The 19180-nt window shown below is 34.7% G+C and overlaps 1 protein-coding gene across 6 annotated transcripts in view; it reads right to left on the reverse strand.

Moving 5' to 3' along the window:
• The window catches only part of KANSL1L (KAT8 regulatory NSL complex subunit 1 like), a 162674-nt gene that overhangs the window by 99158 nt on the left and 44336 nt on the right, over positions 1–19180 (reverse strand). For all 6 annotated transcript variants that reach the window (XM_034655104.1, XM_034655103.1, XM_034655101.1 and 3 more), the window contains 2 exons: positions 5225–5422; positions 840–961 (listed from right to left, as the gene is read on the reverse strand). In XM_034655104.1, the coding sequence (XP_034510995.1) occupies positions 840–961; positions 5225–5422 (320 nt within the window). The remainder of the gene's footprint in view (positions 1–839; positions 962–5224; positions 5423–19180) is intronic.

The following is a 19180-nucleotide window of genomic DNA, read 5'->3' on the forward strand; positions in this document are numbered from 1 at the left end:
GCTGCTTAGCATAATTTTCACCATGGTATAAATTTTCCTTTAATGCTATATTAAACAAAAGTAAACAAAAATTGTATAATTATTAATATAAATATTTCCCAATATTAAATTACACTCAGTCCTCTATGATAGTTAAAGAAGCCCACATTACAATTTTATTTGAAAAAATTTAGAAAAATAATATTATATTACCATCTTTAATTCTAATTGAATCTTTAAAATAGGAAAATAAAAGAGAGCAAAAAAGCTGTTCGCAAAAAAGAATTAGGGATCCCATGTATATGTGTGTGTGTATTCACTGATAATAAATTGCTAAAGGTTACAGTAATTACTATACTAATTACATTCAGAGAAAAATTTTACCTTATAAAAGCTGAGATACAAAATGATTAAGTGAAACTTAGACTGAGTTTTATGGATGATATCTACCAATCTTCTGTGCCCAAACTATATCTAGGGTCTCTTTTCTTAAAATGTATTGAAGGGCAGTATGGAGCTAAAGAGTATAAAATGTACAAAAAAGAAGGTATGTTTAAAAAAGCAGTACTTCTGTAGCAAATGATATCAATATTTTTCTTTTTTACAAACATTTTACATCCTGGAAAACGTTCTCCCTCATTCTCAAGTTTATAGTTACGTTAATTATATAAGTTTGATGATATCTAAAAATGTATCCATTCCTATTCATTGTACTCTAATAGTGCTTAAATAAGAAGAAAAAAGCAACTGTACTATTTAAAAGATAAAATAAAATAAAATAAAATAAAATAAAATAAAATAAAATAAAATAAAATAAAACAAAGCCAAATTTAGAAACCAAACTATCCCATGATACCTACCTCCTGGAAATGCCATTAGCCAGACATTTATGGCTACAGGATTTGGAGGATAGGGGTGATGAAGTTGGGGACAAGTTGAGAGGGGCAATCAAACTGTTGATGATCTCAGTCAACTGTGCACTCTGCAAGAAAACAATTAACCTTTTACTACTGCTAAGCAAGAAATGTGAGGTCTCACACCCTTAGTAAATGTTTGTATTTTAGTAAATATTTTAATCTACAAAGATTTATACCACTACTAATTTTTCCACTTATAAATAAAACCACATTTTAAAATACTCTTCCTTTTCTATATCCATTTTTATTACAGTTCCTTTAACTACTCATCTTATCCTCTTAAAACATTTGAATTTACCTAATAACATCTACATAATATTTTCTTTAAGGCAGCCAAGTTAATAATAAAATCATAGCTATAATTTATTAAGTGCCTACTATGTTCCAGGCACTACATAAAGCACTAAACATAGATTATTTCTAATCTTTATAACCAAGCTGCAAAGTATTTAATATTAGAACGACTGGTATTACCATTATTAAAGTCAATTACAGCTGAGGAAGTTGAAGCAAAAAAAGATTAAGCAGTTTGAACAAAGATTATAAAGTTGGTAAGAAACGGAGCTAGGATTCAGATTCAGGCTTGAATCCAATGCTACACTGTTTCTCAATATTTTTCCTAACTCAAAAATATCAGGTTTGTTTAGGTACTCAAAATTTTCATTGATCCTTATTCCAAACTTAAATATACATAATATATTTGTAATACATAGTAACTATTAAATTTATAAAATTATTCTCAAAACAACCTATAACAATCATAATATAGGCCACATCAGTGGGAACAGTATTTTTCAACAAAAGAATGACAACTATTTTCATTACACACATAATCTATGTTTACTGTAGAAAAAACAGACAGTATTGAAAGGCTTAAAAAGGAAAAGAAAGTCACCTGTAATCATATTACACAAAGAAAAACCATTGCTAATATCTTGGTATATACCCATCACTGTAGACTAAGTTTTTTGTTAGTGAATGTATGTGAGCATGAGTGTATACAAAATGCACATACATACACCTACACAAGCAAGCACGCACATGCGCGCGCACACACACACACACAGTTTTTTGTTTTAGGATTTTATTTATTTGACAGAGAAAGAGACAGCTGGAGAGGGAACACAAGCAAGCAGAGTGTGAGAGGGAGAAGCAGGCTTCCCACTGAGCAGTGAGCCTGACGTGGGGCTTGATCCTAGGGCCCTGGGATCATGACCTGAGCCAAAGGCAGAAGCTTAACCAACTGAGCCACCAGGAGCCCCTCACACACACTGTTTTAATTAAATCATGTCACATCAATTTTCTAAAACCTGGTTTTCTCACTTAATAATGTATGATTTTATTTTTTTAAATATGTAGTCCTATTTCGCCATTTTTATTAATTGAAAGATATTTCATTATAAAATAGAGGGGTATATGAAATAATTATTTTTAAATTTTTCATTTGTATGAAACTAATAACATGCTATTAGAAATAATGAGACTAAAGAATATGACAGAAATCTAATATCTGAATTCTTCAAAAAGTCTTTGAAAAAGACCCTGAAATGTTTTCACCATTTATTTTCTTGAAAGAAAATACGTATCTAATGACTTCATTTTAAAAATTATTTCTCATTCTTAGATTAAATCTCATTTTCAAAATCAGTACAAATAGATTCTTTATACACTTAGTAAGTATACATTAGTTCAGTCATACAAACAAATTTATAGTTTCTCATATTTTTCAGTCTGAAACACTGATACACTCTTCTCATTGTTCTATTGCCAAAAATATCATTAAATATCTGCTAAACCCACTGAGGTAACTGGTTAGGTATGTGTGAATAATTGGCCCAGAAGAACAGCATAGCCACCAACCAATTTAGCCCAATAAAATCTCAAATATCTGAGTCCATGTTTGGGATAAGAAATTCACAGTAAAAATGAGAAAAAAAGTAAAATTAGGAGAGGCATAATTTAAACTTTGAAAACAAAAACTAATCAACTTGAAAGTTAAAACACTTACTAGCTATTGGATAACAAGGTTTTTAACATAAACACACCAATATGAAATTTATTTTAAATTATGTAAATTTCTAAAAGAAAGTCATCTTTTAATTTATGAACAAAATACATTATTTAATAATGCAAGTATACATTAATACTATAAAACAATGCTGTTTTTTAAAACTGATACCACTAGACAACTCAATAGTGCCTTTATATTTTAACTACCAACTCTTTAATTGCTTTTGAGATACATAAATAAATTTTGTTTGGTAAACAAAACATTATTCTAACAAAATTAATTTAATCAAATCATCCAATACTTGATCTATATTCAAAGTCCACTATGGTCAGTGAACAGTTATATACCAACAGGTTATATTAAGAAAAATATGTGTAGTATGAGGCTTACTATCCCTGACAATTAATTCTCAACCCTCTTCAGCAAGTATTTCAAAACAATGTTTTTAATTGGCCTATAAAAACATTACTAGCATATGTTTCAAGAGCAAATGACCTGTTCATAGGCAATTTGCTAACGACCTCTACCAGAAATTGCTGCTGTCCCTTTATCCTTTTGCTCTCCTCTCCCATATCTAGGTTCATTGCCATTGTTCTCACAACTCCTGGTTCCCTGCTCTTTCAAAGTCTCTGGCATTCCTGTCAGCAATGGGACGAAAAATAAACATAATACCCAGGGCCAACTTCATGGGTGAGCAACCTGAGCAGTCACATAGGGCTGCCCTCAGAAGGATTCCATGCTTGGTTAATGCCCTGCTGTCACTGACTTAAATTTCTTCAAAATTGTTGTTAACAAAGAGCTTTGTAATATCATTTTGTGCTAGACCCTGTAAATTAGCCAGTTCTGATGTTAACTCAGGTCTAATAAAACAAGTTGTTGCTACCAAGGAGAAAGAAAAAATATAAAAAATCTCCTTCCAAAGGATAAAGTAGTGACCTACAGGTAACTACTTGTACTTGGTGACTGACCAAGCAAATACATTATTCTGGAGTGTGAAACAATCAGGGCCAAACTAAAAGGGTAGTGATCCCAGGGGATGAAGACAGAGAAGAGAGAGGGAAGTGGGAACATAACCAACACTATTTAAAGCACCACTTATATGGTAAAGGGCATTCCAATTTAGTACTAGATTCTAAAAAAAATAACTTTGAGTTATAAAATATTCATAAAAGTATTTTGATTATGCATTTGTGCAATTATGCAATTAAGGGAAAACTCCAGGCAATTGTAAATTTAACAAATATGGGAGAGGTGTTGCACCATACTCTGACTTACCAGGAATAAAATAGTAGTAATGTAGTACTAAATTATTTCACAATATATGTCAAAAAAAAAAAAAACCTAGAAAAATTAGATGTGAACAGGCAGGAATCCACTTTACTCACTGGAACAAGGGAATCACATAGCTATGATCCCAACTAGGTATATTTCAGCAGATACAGACTGATTGCAAGGTAACAAACTCCTAGATACCCAGGTTTGTTCAAGAGCCACCAAAGTCTAAATAAAAATAAATGGTGTGATTTCAAAGGATGGATAGAGGACAGCGTAATTAAACTTCTAGAGTCATCCATAATAGAATTTCAGTATCAGGAAAAGCTTTAGAATCAAATAATTTGTTAGGGGCTTATTTGACATTTATTTACATGAACTTTTTTTTTTTAATGAAAGAATTCATATTCTGATATCTTTCACTAAAAATCTCTACCAATAAATTGATCAACCATTCAGATCTATTAAATGGCATCACTGTTCTTTCCTCATGGAAAAAAGTCCAATGATGAACAATTTTGTTAGAAAAATGATAGTCCTTTGGGGTGCCTGGGTGGCTCAGTCGTTAAGCATCTGCCTTTGGCTCAGGTCATGATCCCAGCGTTCTGGAATCAAGCCCCGCACTGGGCTCCTTGCTCAGCAGGAAGCCTGCTTCTCCCTCTCCCACTCCCCCTGCTTGTGTTCCCTCTCTCACTGCCTATCAAATAAATAAATAAAATCTTTAAAAAAAAAAAAAAAGAAAAAAGATATTCCAATCCTAGTATGAGTTATCATCCTATGGTTGTGTATTTTATGTATTTTATTTTATATATTTAATTAAAAATAATTTAATTTAATTAAAAAATAAATATGTATTTAAATAATAATTATATCAACGTTATAAGAGAGGCTCATCATATACTACATATTTTAATTGAATTTAATGTCAAATGGCAAACCTTAATAACTAATATCCCAAGCAGACACACAGATTTATTTGAATAGTTTACAAAACTGATTAAAAGTCATTTCACGGCACTCACATCTTACTCTTCCGTCACATTACCTGCTTTTCTATGTTGCGAAGAAGAAGTGTAGGGCTACTTGGTGACATTTCAAAATCTTGTTCTGGTAAAGAATCTTGACTCTCTTGGGGAATCTGGGGATTCCCTGTAGTATTTAATGAAGCCGCTTGGTCAGCAAATTGTATTTGTTTTTTCAAAATGTCTTTTGGAAGTTGACATTCTTCTAGGATCACTATCCCCTAGGCAAACAGCAATTAAAGAGTTGAAATGAAAACAAATTGATTGCTAAATCAACATAAATGTTACAATGCACTTGAAGCCATGCTTCTTATCATCACCCAGAAATCAGAAAGTACACTTGAAAGTAGAGCCTAACTGTAAAAAATTGGCTGATTTAAGACATGTGGAGCTAAAGCAACATGCATGTCTGATGGGTTAGGCTAATAAAATATTGTCATAAATTGTATATATGCAGTTATTTTTCTTATTGGTTTTAGTTATTAGCAATAAAAGCATGATACATTTAAAATAAAGACTTATATGCAGAATATGAACATTTCACACTGAAATTTAGAGCACTTCCTCATATAATCTTCAGATATTTCGGTCACTAGCATTTTCATTTGAGTACTCCCAGTTTCATAAATTAAAATACCAACCTTACAAACATCCAAACAACATTCTGACTTTATACTGTTTTCAGAGCACTCTTAGGAGTTCCAACTCCGTTGCTACCGGCCAGCAATCATGGGCAGGATTGCACTACTGAGAAAAAGTATTCTCTGGGCCAAATTGTTGCTTACAAGGTAGATGAGTTAATGATAAAGACACAAGTTTTCAACTGTGATGGGCATTTTCTCAAATGTAAGTAACTAGAGGAAAGAGTAGGGATACAGCTGCCTCTGTCCTCCCTGCTTACCATTTACACACACACACTCATAACTGGCTTGCTAAATACTCTCCCATATTCCCTAGATTCCTCACTCCAACTGTTCTTACCCATAAGCCCCTCAATAGCAATGAAGACAGAAAAGAAAGGAGGGAAAAGAATGCACAGATATGATCTTAACAGTTTCATTATCAGTTCTTACAGTAAAACTTTTTCTCTCCCTATCCTTATGCCATTTTCCCCCCTGCAAAGAATAATATGCATTACCACATAATGCATAATATGTGTGTGTGTGTGTGTGTGTGTGTGTGTTATTTTTGCAAAATGCCAAGAAGCTCCTAATAGGCTAGTTGGAAAGGTATTAAATACCTATATGGCTAAAATATTATCTTCTTGTAATGAAAAGTAGACTAAAACATTAATATAAGTGTACAGTATTTTAAGATAGGACAAATTTAAAAACTGGTATGGGCCAGCTTATATCATATATAAGTGTTATTTATAGGATGGAAACTGCTTATAAATTATAGTATTATAGATGAGTAGTTTTAATTTACACTATAATTTGGAGAATATATCACTTTAGCATGAACATATTCAGGTATGGTATCAAACATACATTTTATTATTTTGTGGTAATATATTACCACTGATGTGTGGTAAAACCAACATATAAGTTATTATTATTATTGTTATTATTTTTAACCTACACTTATAACAGTGTTAGTAACTTTTACAAAAAGAAGGAGATCCAACTGTTGATCCCATCTCAATGACTATTTTCCTAGAATGCACAAATATGGCTGTCAAGAAATCTGAAGAAATATACTTTTTAAAAAATTTTGTTTCATTTGATATTTTAAAAGTTAAAGTAGACTTGGGGCACCTGGGTGGCATAGTCAGCTAAGCATCCAACTCTTGGTTTTGGCTCAGGTTGTGATCTTGGGGTCGTGAGATCGAGTCCCATGTCGGGCTCTGCGCTCAGGGCAGAGTCTCCTTAAGGCTCTTTCTCCCTCTCCCTCTGGCCCTGCTGCTCATGCTCTCTCTCTCAAATAAGTAAATATTTAAAAAAAGTTAAAGCAGATTTGATAAATATAGTATCATCAATCTCAAAAGCTCTTTAAAGTATCTGAAATGTCCATTCAAAATGTGTACAAATGTCCCACTAGATTTTTCAACAGTATCTGCCTGCAAAATAAATACAAGTTCTCATAATATAAATTTAGCTGTAATTCCCTTTGGTTTATTACAGTTTATTTTACGGGCTAGGCTATGAATTAGCCTGGTTTCGTTATAACCCTTACCAATAATCTTGTACATACTGAAAAACTGATTCTGAATTTCAAAAGGTCAATTGTCAAACCTTTAGAATACTATCTTTTTAGAAGTAGGGGGCCTGCTACAGTTAGTTCAATGAAAAGTAATATTTTAAAAATTCAACCAGGAAGATGTTCATAATCAAGTTCATAATCTACTTTTTTTCTCCTTAAACTGTTACCCTTGACAAAACTCTCACAAATAGCCAAGAACAGAGTAAGAAGGGAAAAAGATTAAATCTTTTAAAGACACTACAGAGACAGTTTTAGTCCTTAAAGATCAAGAAAAGTATATGTGTGTGTTGGGTCACCATGATGTACAGTTAAACACCTTATAATTTTGTCAGTCACATCTGAATAAAGCTGAATTAAAAAAAAAACCTCAGGAAAAGAATAGTCTAATCATCGATGAACAAGGTAAATAACAAAGACATGAAAATTTTTTAGTAAGATGAGTTGCAATAACTGAATGAAAACTCTAGCATAAGATGAAAGCAAGTCAACTGCTCCAGAGAAGACAATTGTTCCTGATAACACTGAAGAGATCCTTACCCCACTCCCAGGGTCCTCATAGAGAAGACATGGTAAAAAAAAATAAATAATTACCTCAGCAACACCTTCAGTATTTATATGAAGTTACCCAAAGCTAATTTTTTAAAAGAATTTAAATGAGAGACGCCTGGGTGGCTCAGTCTGCCTTTGGCTCAGGTCATGATCCCAGGGTCCTGGGATCCAGTACCATATGGGGCTCCTTGCTCAGTGGGGTGCCTGTGTCTCCCTCTGCCTGCCGCTCCCCACTGCCTGTGCTCACGTGCTCACTCTATCTCTGGTAAATAAATAAATAAAACCTTTTTTAAAAAGTATCAAACTTTTAAAAAAAATTAAATGAAAAATTTTAAATGCACAAAATTACAATTTATTTATGTATTTATTTTAAAGATTTTATTTATTCATTTGACAGAGAGAGACAGCAAGACAGGGAACATAAGCAGAGGGAGCTGGAGAGGAACAAGCAGGCTCCCCACCCGCAGGGAGCCATACGAGGGGCTCGACCCCAGGACTCCAGGTTCATGACCTGGGCTGAAGGCAGACAGTTAACCACTGAACCACCCAGGTGCCCCACAACATTACAATTTAAAATGTAGAAGAACCTATCACAAGATAACAAAAGAAATCTAAAAGAGAAACCATTTAATATAGGATAGTCAGCTTCTCAACCAAAAAAAAAACTATTTTAATATTTTTCTGAAAGTGACAAGAGGCTATTTATTGTCTTGGTGAAAGCTGAAGCAAAGAAAAGGAGAAACGTGGAAGTTATAACGTGTTGACAAAGTGTTGGAAGAGAAAGGAAGGAATGGGCTTTCTTTTCTCTAAAAATCTTAGCAGAAGTTAGACGACCCCAATATGTCAAAGAAGGGGCAAATGACAACTTAAAAGCCCAAAACGTGTAGATCTACTCGATCTATTCAGTGTTTCCTGACCCGTGTTACCAACTAACACTTATTTAAAGAGGATATTTACAAAAGAACATCTCCCAACCTTTCCCTTCCCCATATCTCTAACTTAACTGAGAAGAAAGGATTTTTTTAAACAAGATAAGTTAAATAGAAAGGTCATTAAGTACGCTTCTCAATTTCATAATTACAATAACTCAAGAAGCTAGAAGAACAAAGAAAGTGCTATTTTCTCTACTCGGTATAATAGTTCAACTAAACTGTACAGAAATAAGCAATTAAACATCTTGATTAATTCTCAAGAAATGTAAGGAGAAACAACTAAAATAAAGAAATATTGTAGTGACATTTTCCGTAAAGTAAACATAATGTGATTCTTAAGAAAACAGAGGGCCAGATACACATCTAGTCTGAACCAAGAAAAATGTAAGGCCATATAAATTATTACTGGGAAGTTTAGATTTCTTTCCTAAAAATAATTTCTTCCCCTAGATGTTATATAAACATACAATCAAACCTTTAAAAATGTTTTAAGACGTATATAGCACTGTTTAGAACACACAGTCATAAAATATGAACCAGACTCTGTAGATTCAAGTATTAAACTTGGTCATCAATTTAACCAGGGATACATTTTTTTTGGAATTTCCAAACTGTTTTAAACATGACTTGTTTTGAGAACTCTGTTTACTATAAAAATGCTTGTGATATTATATACTTTAAAGTAAATGATCAGAGAGGAGAAATTATCTGGTGATCCTGAAAGAACTGGGAAATCACTAGAAATGAAGGCTTCAGTGAAGACAGCTAAAAATGAGAAACAGTACTGCTTCCATCAGGAAATTATTCTTAATATGAGTTTCCTCAAATCCAACAGACAGAACAGGTAAGCCTAAGGTTTTATGTCCATCCTTCTATTCACCTGCCTACAGACATCACCACCAAATTCTACAATTCATTCCTCTCCCATCCTTACACAACTCATACTTTTCACTCCTTTGAATACCATTCTAACTTTGTCATTCCCAAATCATATTATGTTGTTTCATGTCTTCAAAACTTCAAGGAATGCCCTTTTCCAGTTCCACTGGTTCATCAAGCAAACTATTATTTATCTTCCAAATTACACTGAGGCATCACCTCTTTTACTGATGTTTTCTCTGACCTGATAATCCCTAAAATAAGAGTTACATATTCTCTCTATGCCACTTCTATAAATTATTAAAAACATGTTATCATTGCACCTATTTCATTACAATTAATTACTTACATGGTCTAGCTCCCCTATCAGAATATAAACTCATGATTGTGCCTAAAACTTCCTTACCTTTATTTACGTGCAGACCCTAGGTAATGTTGGGCTAACCATATAGATAACCATATGATTAAGAACTCTGATTTCTTTCCTTCTCAGCTTTTTCTTCTTAGACCAATCACCATCAACCTTAGAATATTATGGCAATTATGTCCACAGTTTCATAATGTATAATATACTTTTTCATAAAAACAAAGTTACAAAAAGATACTTAGAGATACTTAAATTAAGTAGTATTTCCTGGGATTGTAATGAGAGCTCTTCATATTATTGCTTCAATGGGAAAATGTACTTTGAGTTACAAGCAAACAGCCTATAATTTTGGGGAAACAGTATGTCCTTAAGCTAGGAAAATCCCATGTTAAATTTCTGCTGGTTTGAATTAAAACAATAGTTGTGTAATCATTTGCTTACTTTCACCCCCATGTTACTTAAGCCCTAAAAATGTAGCAACTCTGTGGGTTTTATTCACCACTGTATACCTTAGCACATATTATGCTAACAACTATATGTGAAAGGAAAAGTGGGAAAGAATGAAGGAGAGGAGGAGGAAAGGCAGAAAATAAGACAGGAAGGAGAGATAAATCAATTTTATTTAAAAATTTTTACAATATAATAGCATAACTTTTTAATTGCCATTTCTACTGAAATAACTCCAAATCTCTATCTTCTTATAAACATGCCTTCTCCAATAACTCTTATTTTCAACTCTTTAGAGCGTCTCAATGTGGGCATCTGATAGAACTTTTAAGTCAATGTGTGAGGGGCGCCTGGGTGGCACAGCGGTTAAGCGTCTGCCTTCGGCTCAGGGCGTGATCCCAGCGTTATGGGATCGAGCCCCACGTCAGGCTCCTCTGCTATGAGCCTGCTTCTTCCTCTCCCACTCCCCCTGCTTGTGTTCCCTCTCTCGCTGGCTGTCTCTATCTCTGTCGAATAAATAATAAAATCTTTAAAAATAAAAAAAAATAAAAAAATTTAAGTCAATGTGTGAGAAAGTGCTATAAAATAAGCACTTTTTTCCTTCCATAGAAACAACAGGTTAGTAACTAAGAGGGGAGATAATGGTGATGTTTACACAACTATGTATTTGTCAAAATTCAGTGAATTGCTAAAAATATGTCTCCTGAGAACAAGATAAACAAAATAAAGATAAATCCATAATTAGACACCTATTAGTAAAAAAATGTAGAACATCAAATAAACAAAAAAAATTTTTTTAAGTTACCAGACAGAAAGTACTTACAAAGGAAAAGCAATTCCACTGACAGACTTCTCATCAGTATTAAAGAAAACAGTGAAATAGGATCTTTAAAAGGTAAAATAACCATCAAATAAGAATTTTATATCGACCTAAAGTACAACTGAAGAGTAAGGGTAAAATGAAGGTATTTTGGGACATAAACTACTAAAGAATATATTTCAGCAAAACGTAAACCAAGAGAGAAAAGGTATTGTAGAAGAGACTGCAAACTTCCTAATACCACTTTCCTCTTCTTTTTACAACAAAACTCCACTTCTACTGGAGTTTTAGCTATGCATACAACTTATTCACCTCTCCCTCCTGCAGATATGTGCCTAAATTTGAGCCAATGAGTGTGACCAAAGTAGTACAACTTCAAAGTTACCTCCCACCTAAAGACAAACTATGCTGTACTTCTCTCACTTCCCAAGGGCCAGAATGAGGGAATGAATACAACCCTGTTTAACAGTGCAGTAAACATTGCCCTACAGGACAACGAAGCAGCAAATTAGAAAAACCCAAGTTGCTCCACCAGCCTATATTCACTCCCTTACTTTTGAAGTGTTATGCACCTTAATAAAACTGCAATATTTGGGAGTTTCTTTGTTATAGCAGCTTAACCTGTAAACTAACTTTATAGGTAGAATACAAGAATAGTAAACACATTTTTTGAAAGATTTTATTATTTTTTTGAGAGAGAGAATAAGTAGTGGTGAGGGACAGAGGGTGAGAGAGAGAGAGAGAAGCAGACTCCCCACTGAGCAGGGAGCCTGATGTGGGGCTCTATCCCAGGACCCGGAAATTATGACTTGAGCTGAAGGCAGACACTTAACTGACTGAGCCACCCAGGCACCCAGTAAGCACATTTTTAATAAAATTAGTTAGAAATGTAATTATTGACTATAAAAAAAAAAAACTAGATTGTATATCTATTCAACAAGTAATTATAAAGTATTAGAACCCATGTTTTAAGTAAAAAAAGAATATAAAAATACTGAGTACTTTTTAGTCATTGTTAGGATTATTTTTAGGTATGAAGTATATTAAAAATTAAGGAGTAATTACAAAGACTAAAACTATAATGAATAGCTTCTAAACCAGCAGAGGGATAAGAACGAAGCAAACTCTATCAATCCAACAAGAGAAGTAAAAAAACAAGACATAAATACAAAGAGAGGAGAATAAGGGCAAATAAAAAAAAAAAACTAATCAGAGTTGATTTCTGAATCTAGCTATTTATAGTTTAAAAAAAGAAATACCTAGAATAATAAAAAATTTTTATCTATGAAATACCATTCCTTCAAAAAGTAAACAGGAAAAACTAATAGAATTACCATAAAAAACTGAAAAATTCACGATGAGGGGAAATTTTAACAAATGTGTATCATAAATGGAAAGATCTAGAGGTATAAATATATAGCAGATATATACAATAAAGTCAACAAATTTAATAAACAAAGAATTCTATACTGAACACATAAAGAACATACTTTATTTTCTGTTACATATACTAAAATAATGAAAAGACAAGCTACAACATGAGAGATTTGTGATATTTATAACTGACCAAAAACAGTTGCCAAAATTTAAAAAGAATTCACAGACACACACCTCCACCAACCATCGCCCTCCCCCCGCCCCACCAAAAAAAGTGAATATAAAAGGTAGTTAATTCTTAGGCAAAAAACATTTAGTGGTCAATTACACCGAGGCCCAATTCTCAATACTAAGGAACAATTAAATTAACACAATAATAAAATTATATTTCATATTCATTACACTGGAAAAATTAAAAGGTCAAAAATTATGAAATGTCGGCAAGGATGTGGAAAAACAGGAGCTCTCATGCACTGCCAATGGGAATATTAACTATCCAGTCACATCAGTAAGTATAGGAAAGCTGAAGATGGTCAGGCCTAAGATCTATCATTTCCACTTTTAGGCATATGCCAAGAACTCTCAGCAGGTCACAAAGAAACACAAAAAAGGTAGTCATTACAGTATAGTCTCTACTAGCATGAAACTAAACAATGTATATACCTATCAAAAGAAAATAGAAGAAGATAAACATCCCACTATATTCATAAAATTCCATCCCATTCATACAATTAAATAACATACAGGACCTATAAAATTTATTCTGAACAAAAACAAGTCACAAAAGTTTGTAGTATATATGTCATTAATACAGACTTAAAATCAAGGAAAAACAAATACTAGTTGCAGACACAGATAGATATCTATGTGCCAATAGTATAAACATACGTAAATATAATAAATATCAAAACATGCTGGAATCAAAACAGTGACTAGAGTAGCATGCAGAAAGAGACTGGGATCAGGAAGGACTATACAGATACCTCAACTGTATAGGTAATGCTTTATTACTCTAAAAACTAAAAACAAATAGTAAAAATTTAACATTTGATACATTTGGAGGTGGGTACAAAGGTGATCATTATATTGCTTTTGAGAGCTTTTTATGTGTTTATAATTTTTCTTAAAGCAAAACAAAAACTCTAAGGGGATTCAATAAAATACACTCAGAATTTCTCACATACATTAAAATAAATGCCATCAAAGTAGAAGTTTATAAAAGTGTACCTAATTTCTATATATTGGAATCCGATGAAGAAGCTCTGAACCTCTCAAGTATGATAAAATAATCATGATAAATACAAAGCCATTACAACGATAGCTTCAACTTATAGCAATTGATACATAAACAATGCTAATACTAACCACATTTTTTTTAAATGATTTTTAATTATATTGTGTTAGTCACCATACAGTACATCCCCGGAATGCGATGTAAAGTTCGATGCTTCATTAGATGCGTATAACACCCAGTGCACCATGCAGTATGTGCCCTCCTTACTACCCATCAACAGTCTATCCCAATCCCCCACCCTCCTCCCCTCCGAGGCCCTCAGTTTGTTTCTCATAGTCCATAGTCTCTCCTCTTTCATTCCCCCTTCTGATTACCACCCCTTTCTTTATCCCTTTCTTCTCCTACCGATCATCCTAGTTCTTATGTTCCATAGATGAGACAAATCATATGATAATTGTCTTTCTCTGCTTGACTTATTTCACTTAATTATCTCCTCCATTGCCGTCCATGTTGCAGCAAATGTTGAGAATTCGTTCTTTCTGATAGCTGAGTAATATTCCATTGTATATATGGACCACAACTTCTTAATCCAACCATCTGTTGAAGGGCATCTCAGATCCTTCCATGATTTAGCTATTGTGGACAATGCTGCTATGAACATTGGGGTGCATACGGTCCTTCTCTCCACTACGTCTGTATCTTTGGGGTAAACACCCAGTAGTGCAATGGCTGGGTCATAGGGTAGCTCAATTTTTAACTTTTTAAGGGACCTCCACACTGTTTTCCAAAGTGGCTGTACTAACTTGCATTCCCACCAACAATGTAGGAGGGATCCCCTTTCTCCACATCCTCTCCAAAATTGTTGTTTCTTGCCTTGTCTATTCTTGCCATTCTAACTGGCGTAAGGTGGTATCTCAGTGTGGTTTTGATTTAAATTTCCATTATGGCTAATGATCTTGAACATTTTCTCATGCGTCTGTTAGCCATTTGTATGTCTTCATTGGAAAAGTGTCTGTTCATATCTTCCGACCATTTTATGATTTGTTTATTTGTTTCTCGTGTATTGAGTTTGAGAAGTTCTTTGTAGATCTTGGAAAAGAGTCCTTTATCTGTAGTGTCCTTTGCAATCTTCTCCCATTCCGTGGGCTGCCTCTTAGTTTTTTTGACTGTTTCCTTGGCTGTGCAGAAGCTTTTTATCTTGATGAAGTCCCACAAGTTCATTTTATCTTTTGTTTCTCTTGCCTTTGGAGATGTGTCATGAAAAAGGTTGCTCTGGCCGATGTCGTAGAGGTTGCTGCCTATGTTCTCCTCTAGGATTTTGATGGATTCCTGTCTCACATCGAGGTCTTTCATCCATTTGGAGTTTATCTTTGTGTATGGTGTGAGAGAGTGGTCAAGTTTCATTCTTTTGCATGTAGCTGTCCAATTTTCCCAGCACCATTTATTGAAGAGACTGTCTTTTTTCCACCGGATGTTTTTTCCTGCTTTATCAAAGATTAGTTGCCCAAAGAGCCGAGGGTCCATTTCTGGGTTCTCTATTCTGTTCCATCGGTCTGTGTCTGTTTTTGTGCCAGTACCATGCTCTCTTTATGATCACAGCTTTGTACTACAGCTCGAAATCTGGCATTGGGATGCCCCCAGTTTTGTTTTTCCTTTTCAACAGTTCCTTGGAGATTAGGGGCCTTTTCTGTTTCTATACAAATTTAAGGACAATATGTTCCAGTTCTTGGAAAAATGTCCTCGGTATTTGATCGGGATAGCATTGAAAATGTGGATTGCTCTGGGTAGCATGGACATTTCAACTATGTTAATTCTTCCGATCCATGAGCAGGGAATATTTTTCCATCTTTTTATGTCTTCCTCAATGTCTTTCAAAAGTGATNAAGTGATCTATAGTTTCTAGGATATAGGTCCTTTACGTCTCTGGTTAAGTTAATTCCAAGGTAACGCATGGTTTTTGGTGTTATTGTAAATGGGATGGATTCCCTAATTTCTCTTTCTTCAGTCTCGTTATTCGTGTATAGAAATGCAACTGATTTCTGGGCATTGATTTTGTATCCTCGCCACATTACTGAATTCCTCTATAACTTCTAATAGTTTGGGAGTGGATTCTTTGGGTTTTCCATATAGAGTATCGTGTCATCTGCGAAGAGAGACAGTTTGACTTCTTTGCCGATTTGGATACATATGATCCCTTTTTGTCGTCTGATTGCAGTTGCAAGGAATTCTAGTACTATGTTGAATAACAGTGGCAAGAGTGGGCATCCTTGTCGTGTTCCTGATCTTAAGGGAAAGGCTTCCAGCTTTTCCCCATTGAGAATAATGCTTGCAGTAGGCTTTTCATAGATGGCTTTTATGAGATTGAGAAATGTACCCTCTATTCCTACACTCTGAAGGGTTTTAATCAGGAAAGGATGCTGTATTTTGTCAAATGCTTTCTCAGCATCAATTGAGAGGATCATAAGGTTCCTGAGTCTTTTCTTGTTGATATGATATATGACGCTGATTGATTTGTGAATGTTGAACCACCCTTGCATCCCAGGGATGAATCCCACTTGGTCATGGTGGATAATCCTTTTAATGTACTGTTGGATTCTATTAGCAAGGATCTTGTTGAGGATTTTGGCATCCATATTCATTAGAGAAATCGGTCTGTAATTCTCCTTTTTGAGGGGGTCTTTGCCTGGTTTGGGGATCAAGGTAATATTAGCCTCATAGAATGAGTTTGGTAGCTTTCCTTCTGTTTCTATTTTTTGAAATAGCTTTAGGAGAATAGGTATTATTTCTTCTTTGAATGTTTGGTAGAATTCCCCAGGAAAACCGTCCGGGCGTGGAGTTTTGTTATTTGGAAGGTTGTTTATCACTGACTCAATCTCTTCATAATTAATTGGCCTGTTTAAGAAATCAATTTCTTCCTGTTTCAGTCTTGGTAGTTTATAGGTTTCCAGGAAGGCCTCCATCTCTTCCAGATTGNCCAGATTGCTTAGTTTACTGGCATACAGCTGTTGATAATAGTTTCTAATAGTCTTTCCAATTTCAATGGTGTTGGTAGTGACCTCTCCTATTTCATTCATAATTTTAATAATTTGGGTCCTTTCTCTTTTGTTTGGAATAAGTCTTGCCAGTGGTCTATCAATTTTATTGATTCTCTCAAAAAACCAGCTTCTAGTCCTGTTGATCTGCTCTACGGTACTTCCGTTTCGAATTCATTGATTTCTGCTCTAATCTTGGTCAACTGCATCCTCGTAAGTGGATTAGGCATGTCCCTCTGTTGCTGTCCCAGCTTCTTGACGTGAGAATATAAAAACTGCATTTTAGATTTTTCTATTCTTTTGAGTGAGGCTGGATAGCTATGTATTTCCCCCTTAGGACTGCCTTTGCAGTATCCCATAAGTTTTGGACCGTTGTGTTTTCATTCTCGTTGGTCTCCATAAATTGTTTAATTTGTTTTTTGATTTCCTGGTTTATCGAGTCATTCTTGAGCAGGATGGTTCTTAGCCTCCAAGTGTTTGAGTTTCTTCCAGGTTTTTCCTTGTGCTCGAGTTCCAATTTCAGAGCGTTTTGGTCTGAGAATATGCATGGGATAATTTCAATCTTTTGGTATCAGTTGAGACCTGTTTTGTGTCCCAGNGTCCCAGAGCATGATCTATTCTTGAGAATGTTCCATGGGCATTTGAATAGAATGAGTATTCTTTGGTTCTGGGGTGTAGTGTTCTATATATAACTATGAGGTCCAATACGTCGAGTATGGCATTCAAAGCCTTTGATTCTTTGCTTAGTTTTTGCCAGGGTGTTCTATTTCTGATAGTGAGTGGGGTGTTGAGGTCCCCTACTATTACTGTGTTCTTATCTATATGTCTCTTTATTTTGGTTAAGAGTTGGCTTGTGTATCTTGCTGCTCCCCTGTTGGGGGCATATATATTAATAATTGTCATATCCACTTGTTGAATACTTCCTTTAAGAATAATATAGTGCCCTTCTGTATCTCTCTCTATGGCCTCTAGTTTAAAATCCAGTCTATNCGTATATGTCTCTCTATTCTGGTTAAGAGTTGGCTTGTGTATCTTGCTGCTCCCCTACTGGGGACATATATAATTGTGATATCCACTTGTTGAATACTTCCTTTAAGAATAATATAGTGCCCTTCTGCGTCTCTAACTATAGTCTCTAGTTTAAAATCCAGTCTATCTGATATGAGAATTGCTACTCCAGCTTTCTTTTGAGGTCCATTTGCGTGGAAGATGGTACTCCATCCCCTTACTCTAAGTCTGAATGCATCTTTGGGTTCAAAATGAGTCTCTTGTAGACAGCAAATGGATGGGTCATGTCTTTTTATCCAATCTGCAACCCAGTGGTGTTTTATGGCAGCGTTTAAACCATTCACATTGGCACTAAACTGAGAGATAGAATTTTAATGATGCCATGTTGCCAGTAAAGTCTTTTTTTTTTTGGTATCGGTTGTGACTTTCTGTTCTGTATCAGTCTTGGGGCCTTTTTACCTTTATAGAACCCCCCTTAATATGTCCTGTAGGGCTGTTTTCATGGTTACGAAATTGGTTAATGACTGGCGATTCTGGAACGTCTTTATTTCTCCATCAATTCTGAATGACAGCTTTGCTGGATAAAGGATCCTTGGCTGCATGTTTTTCTCTGAAAGAGCTTTAAAAATGCCCCCCCAAGCCTTTCTCTCATTCCAGGTCTCTGTAGACAGGTCTGACGTAATCCTGATACCTTTGCCTTGGTACGTGAGAAATTTCTTTGCCCTGGCCGCTTTCAATACTGTATCCTTGGATCTAATATTTGCGAATTGCACTATGACGTGACGTGCCATAGGTTTGTCATGACTGAGCTTGGGAGGGGTCCTCTCTGCCTCTTGGACACGAATGCTTGTTTCCCTCGCTAGATTAGGGAAGTTTTCAGCTACAATTTGTTCAAATATCTCTTCTAGACCTCTGTTTTTCTCCACCCCTTCAGGGATGCCGATGATTCTGACATTGGATCGTTTCATAGAGTCAGTAATCTCCCGTAATCTACATTCGTGGGCGTGGATTTTTTTAAGACCAGCTTCTATTTTCGTTTTTTCTTCTACTAACCCATCCTCCAATTCGCTAACGCGTTCCTCTGCCTCGGTGACCCTGGCCGTCAGAGCCTCTAGTTTTGACTGTATTTGGC

Source organism: Ailuropoda melanoleuca, chromosome 2, assembly GCF_002007445.2.
Source record: "Ailuropoda melanoleuca isolate Jingjing chromosome 2, ASM200744v2, whole genome shotgun sequence".
NCBI classification, from domain to species: Eukaryota; Metazoa; Chordata; class Mammalia; order Carnivora; family Ursidae; genus Ailuropoda; species Ailuropoda melanoleuca.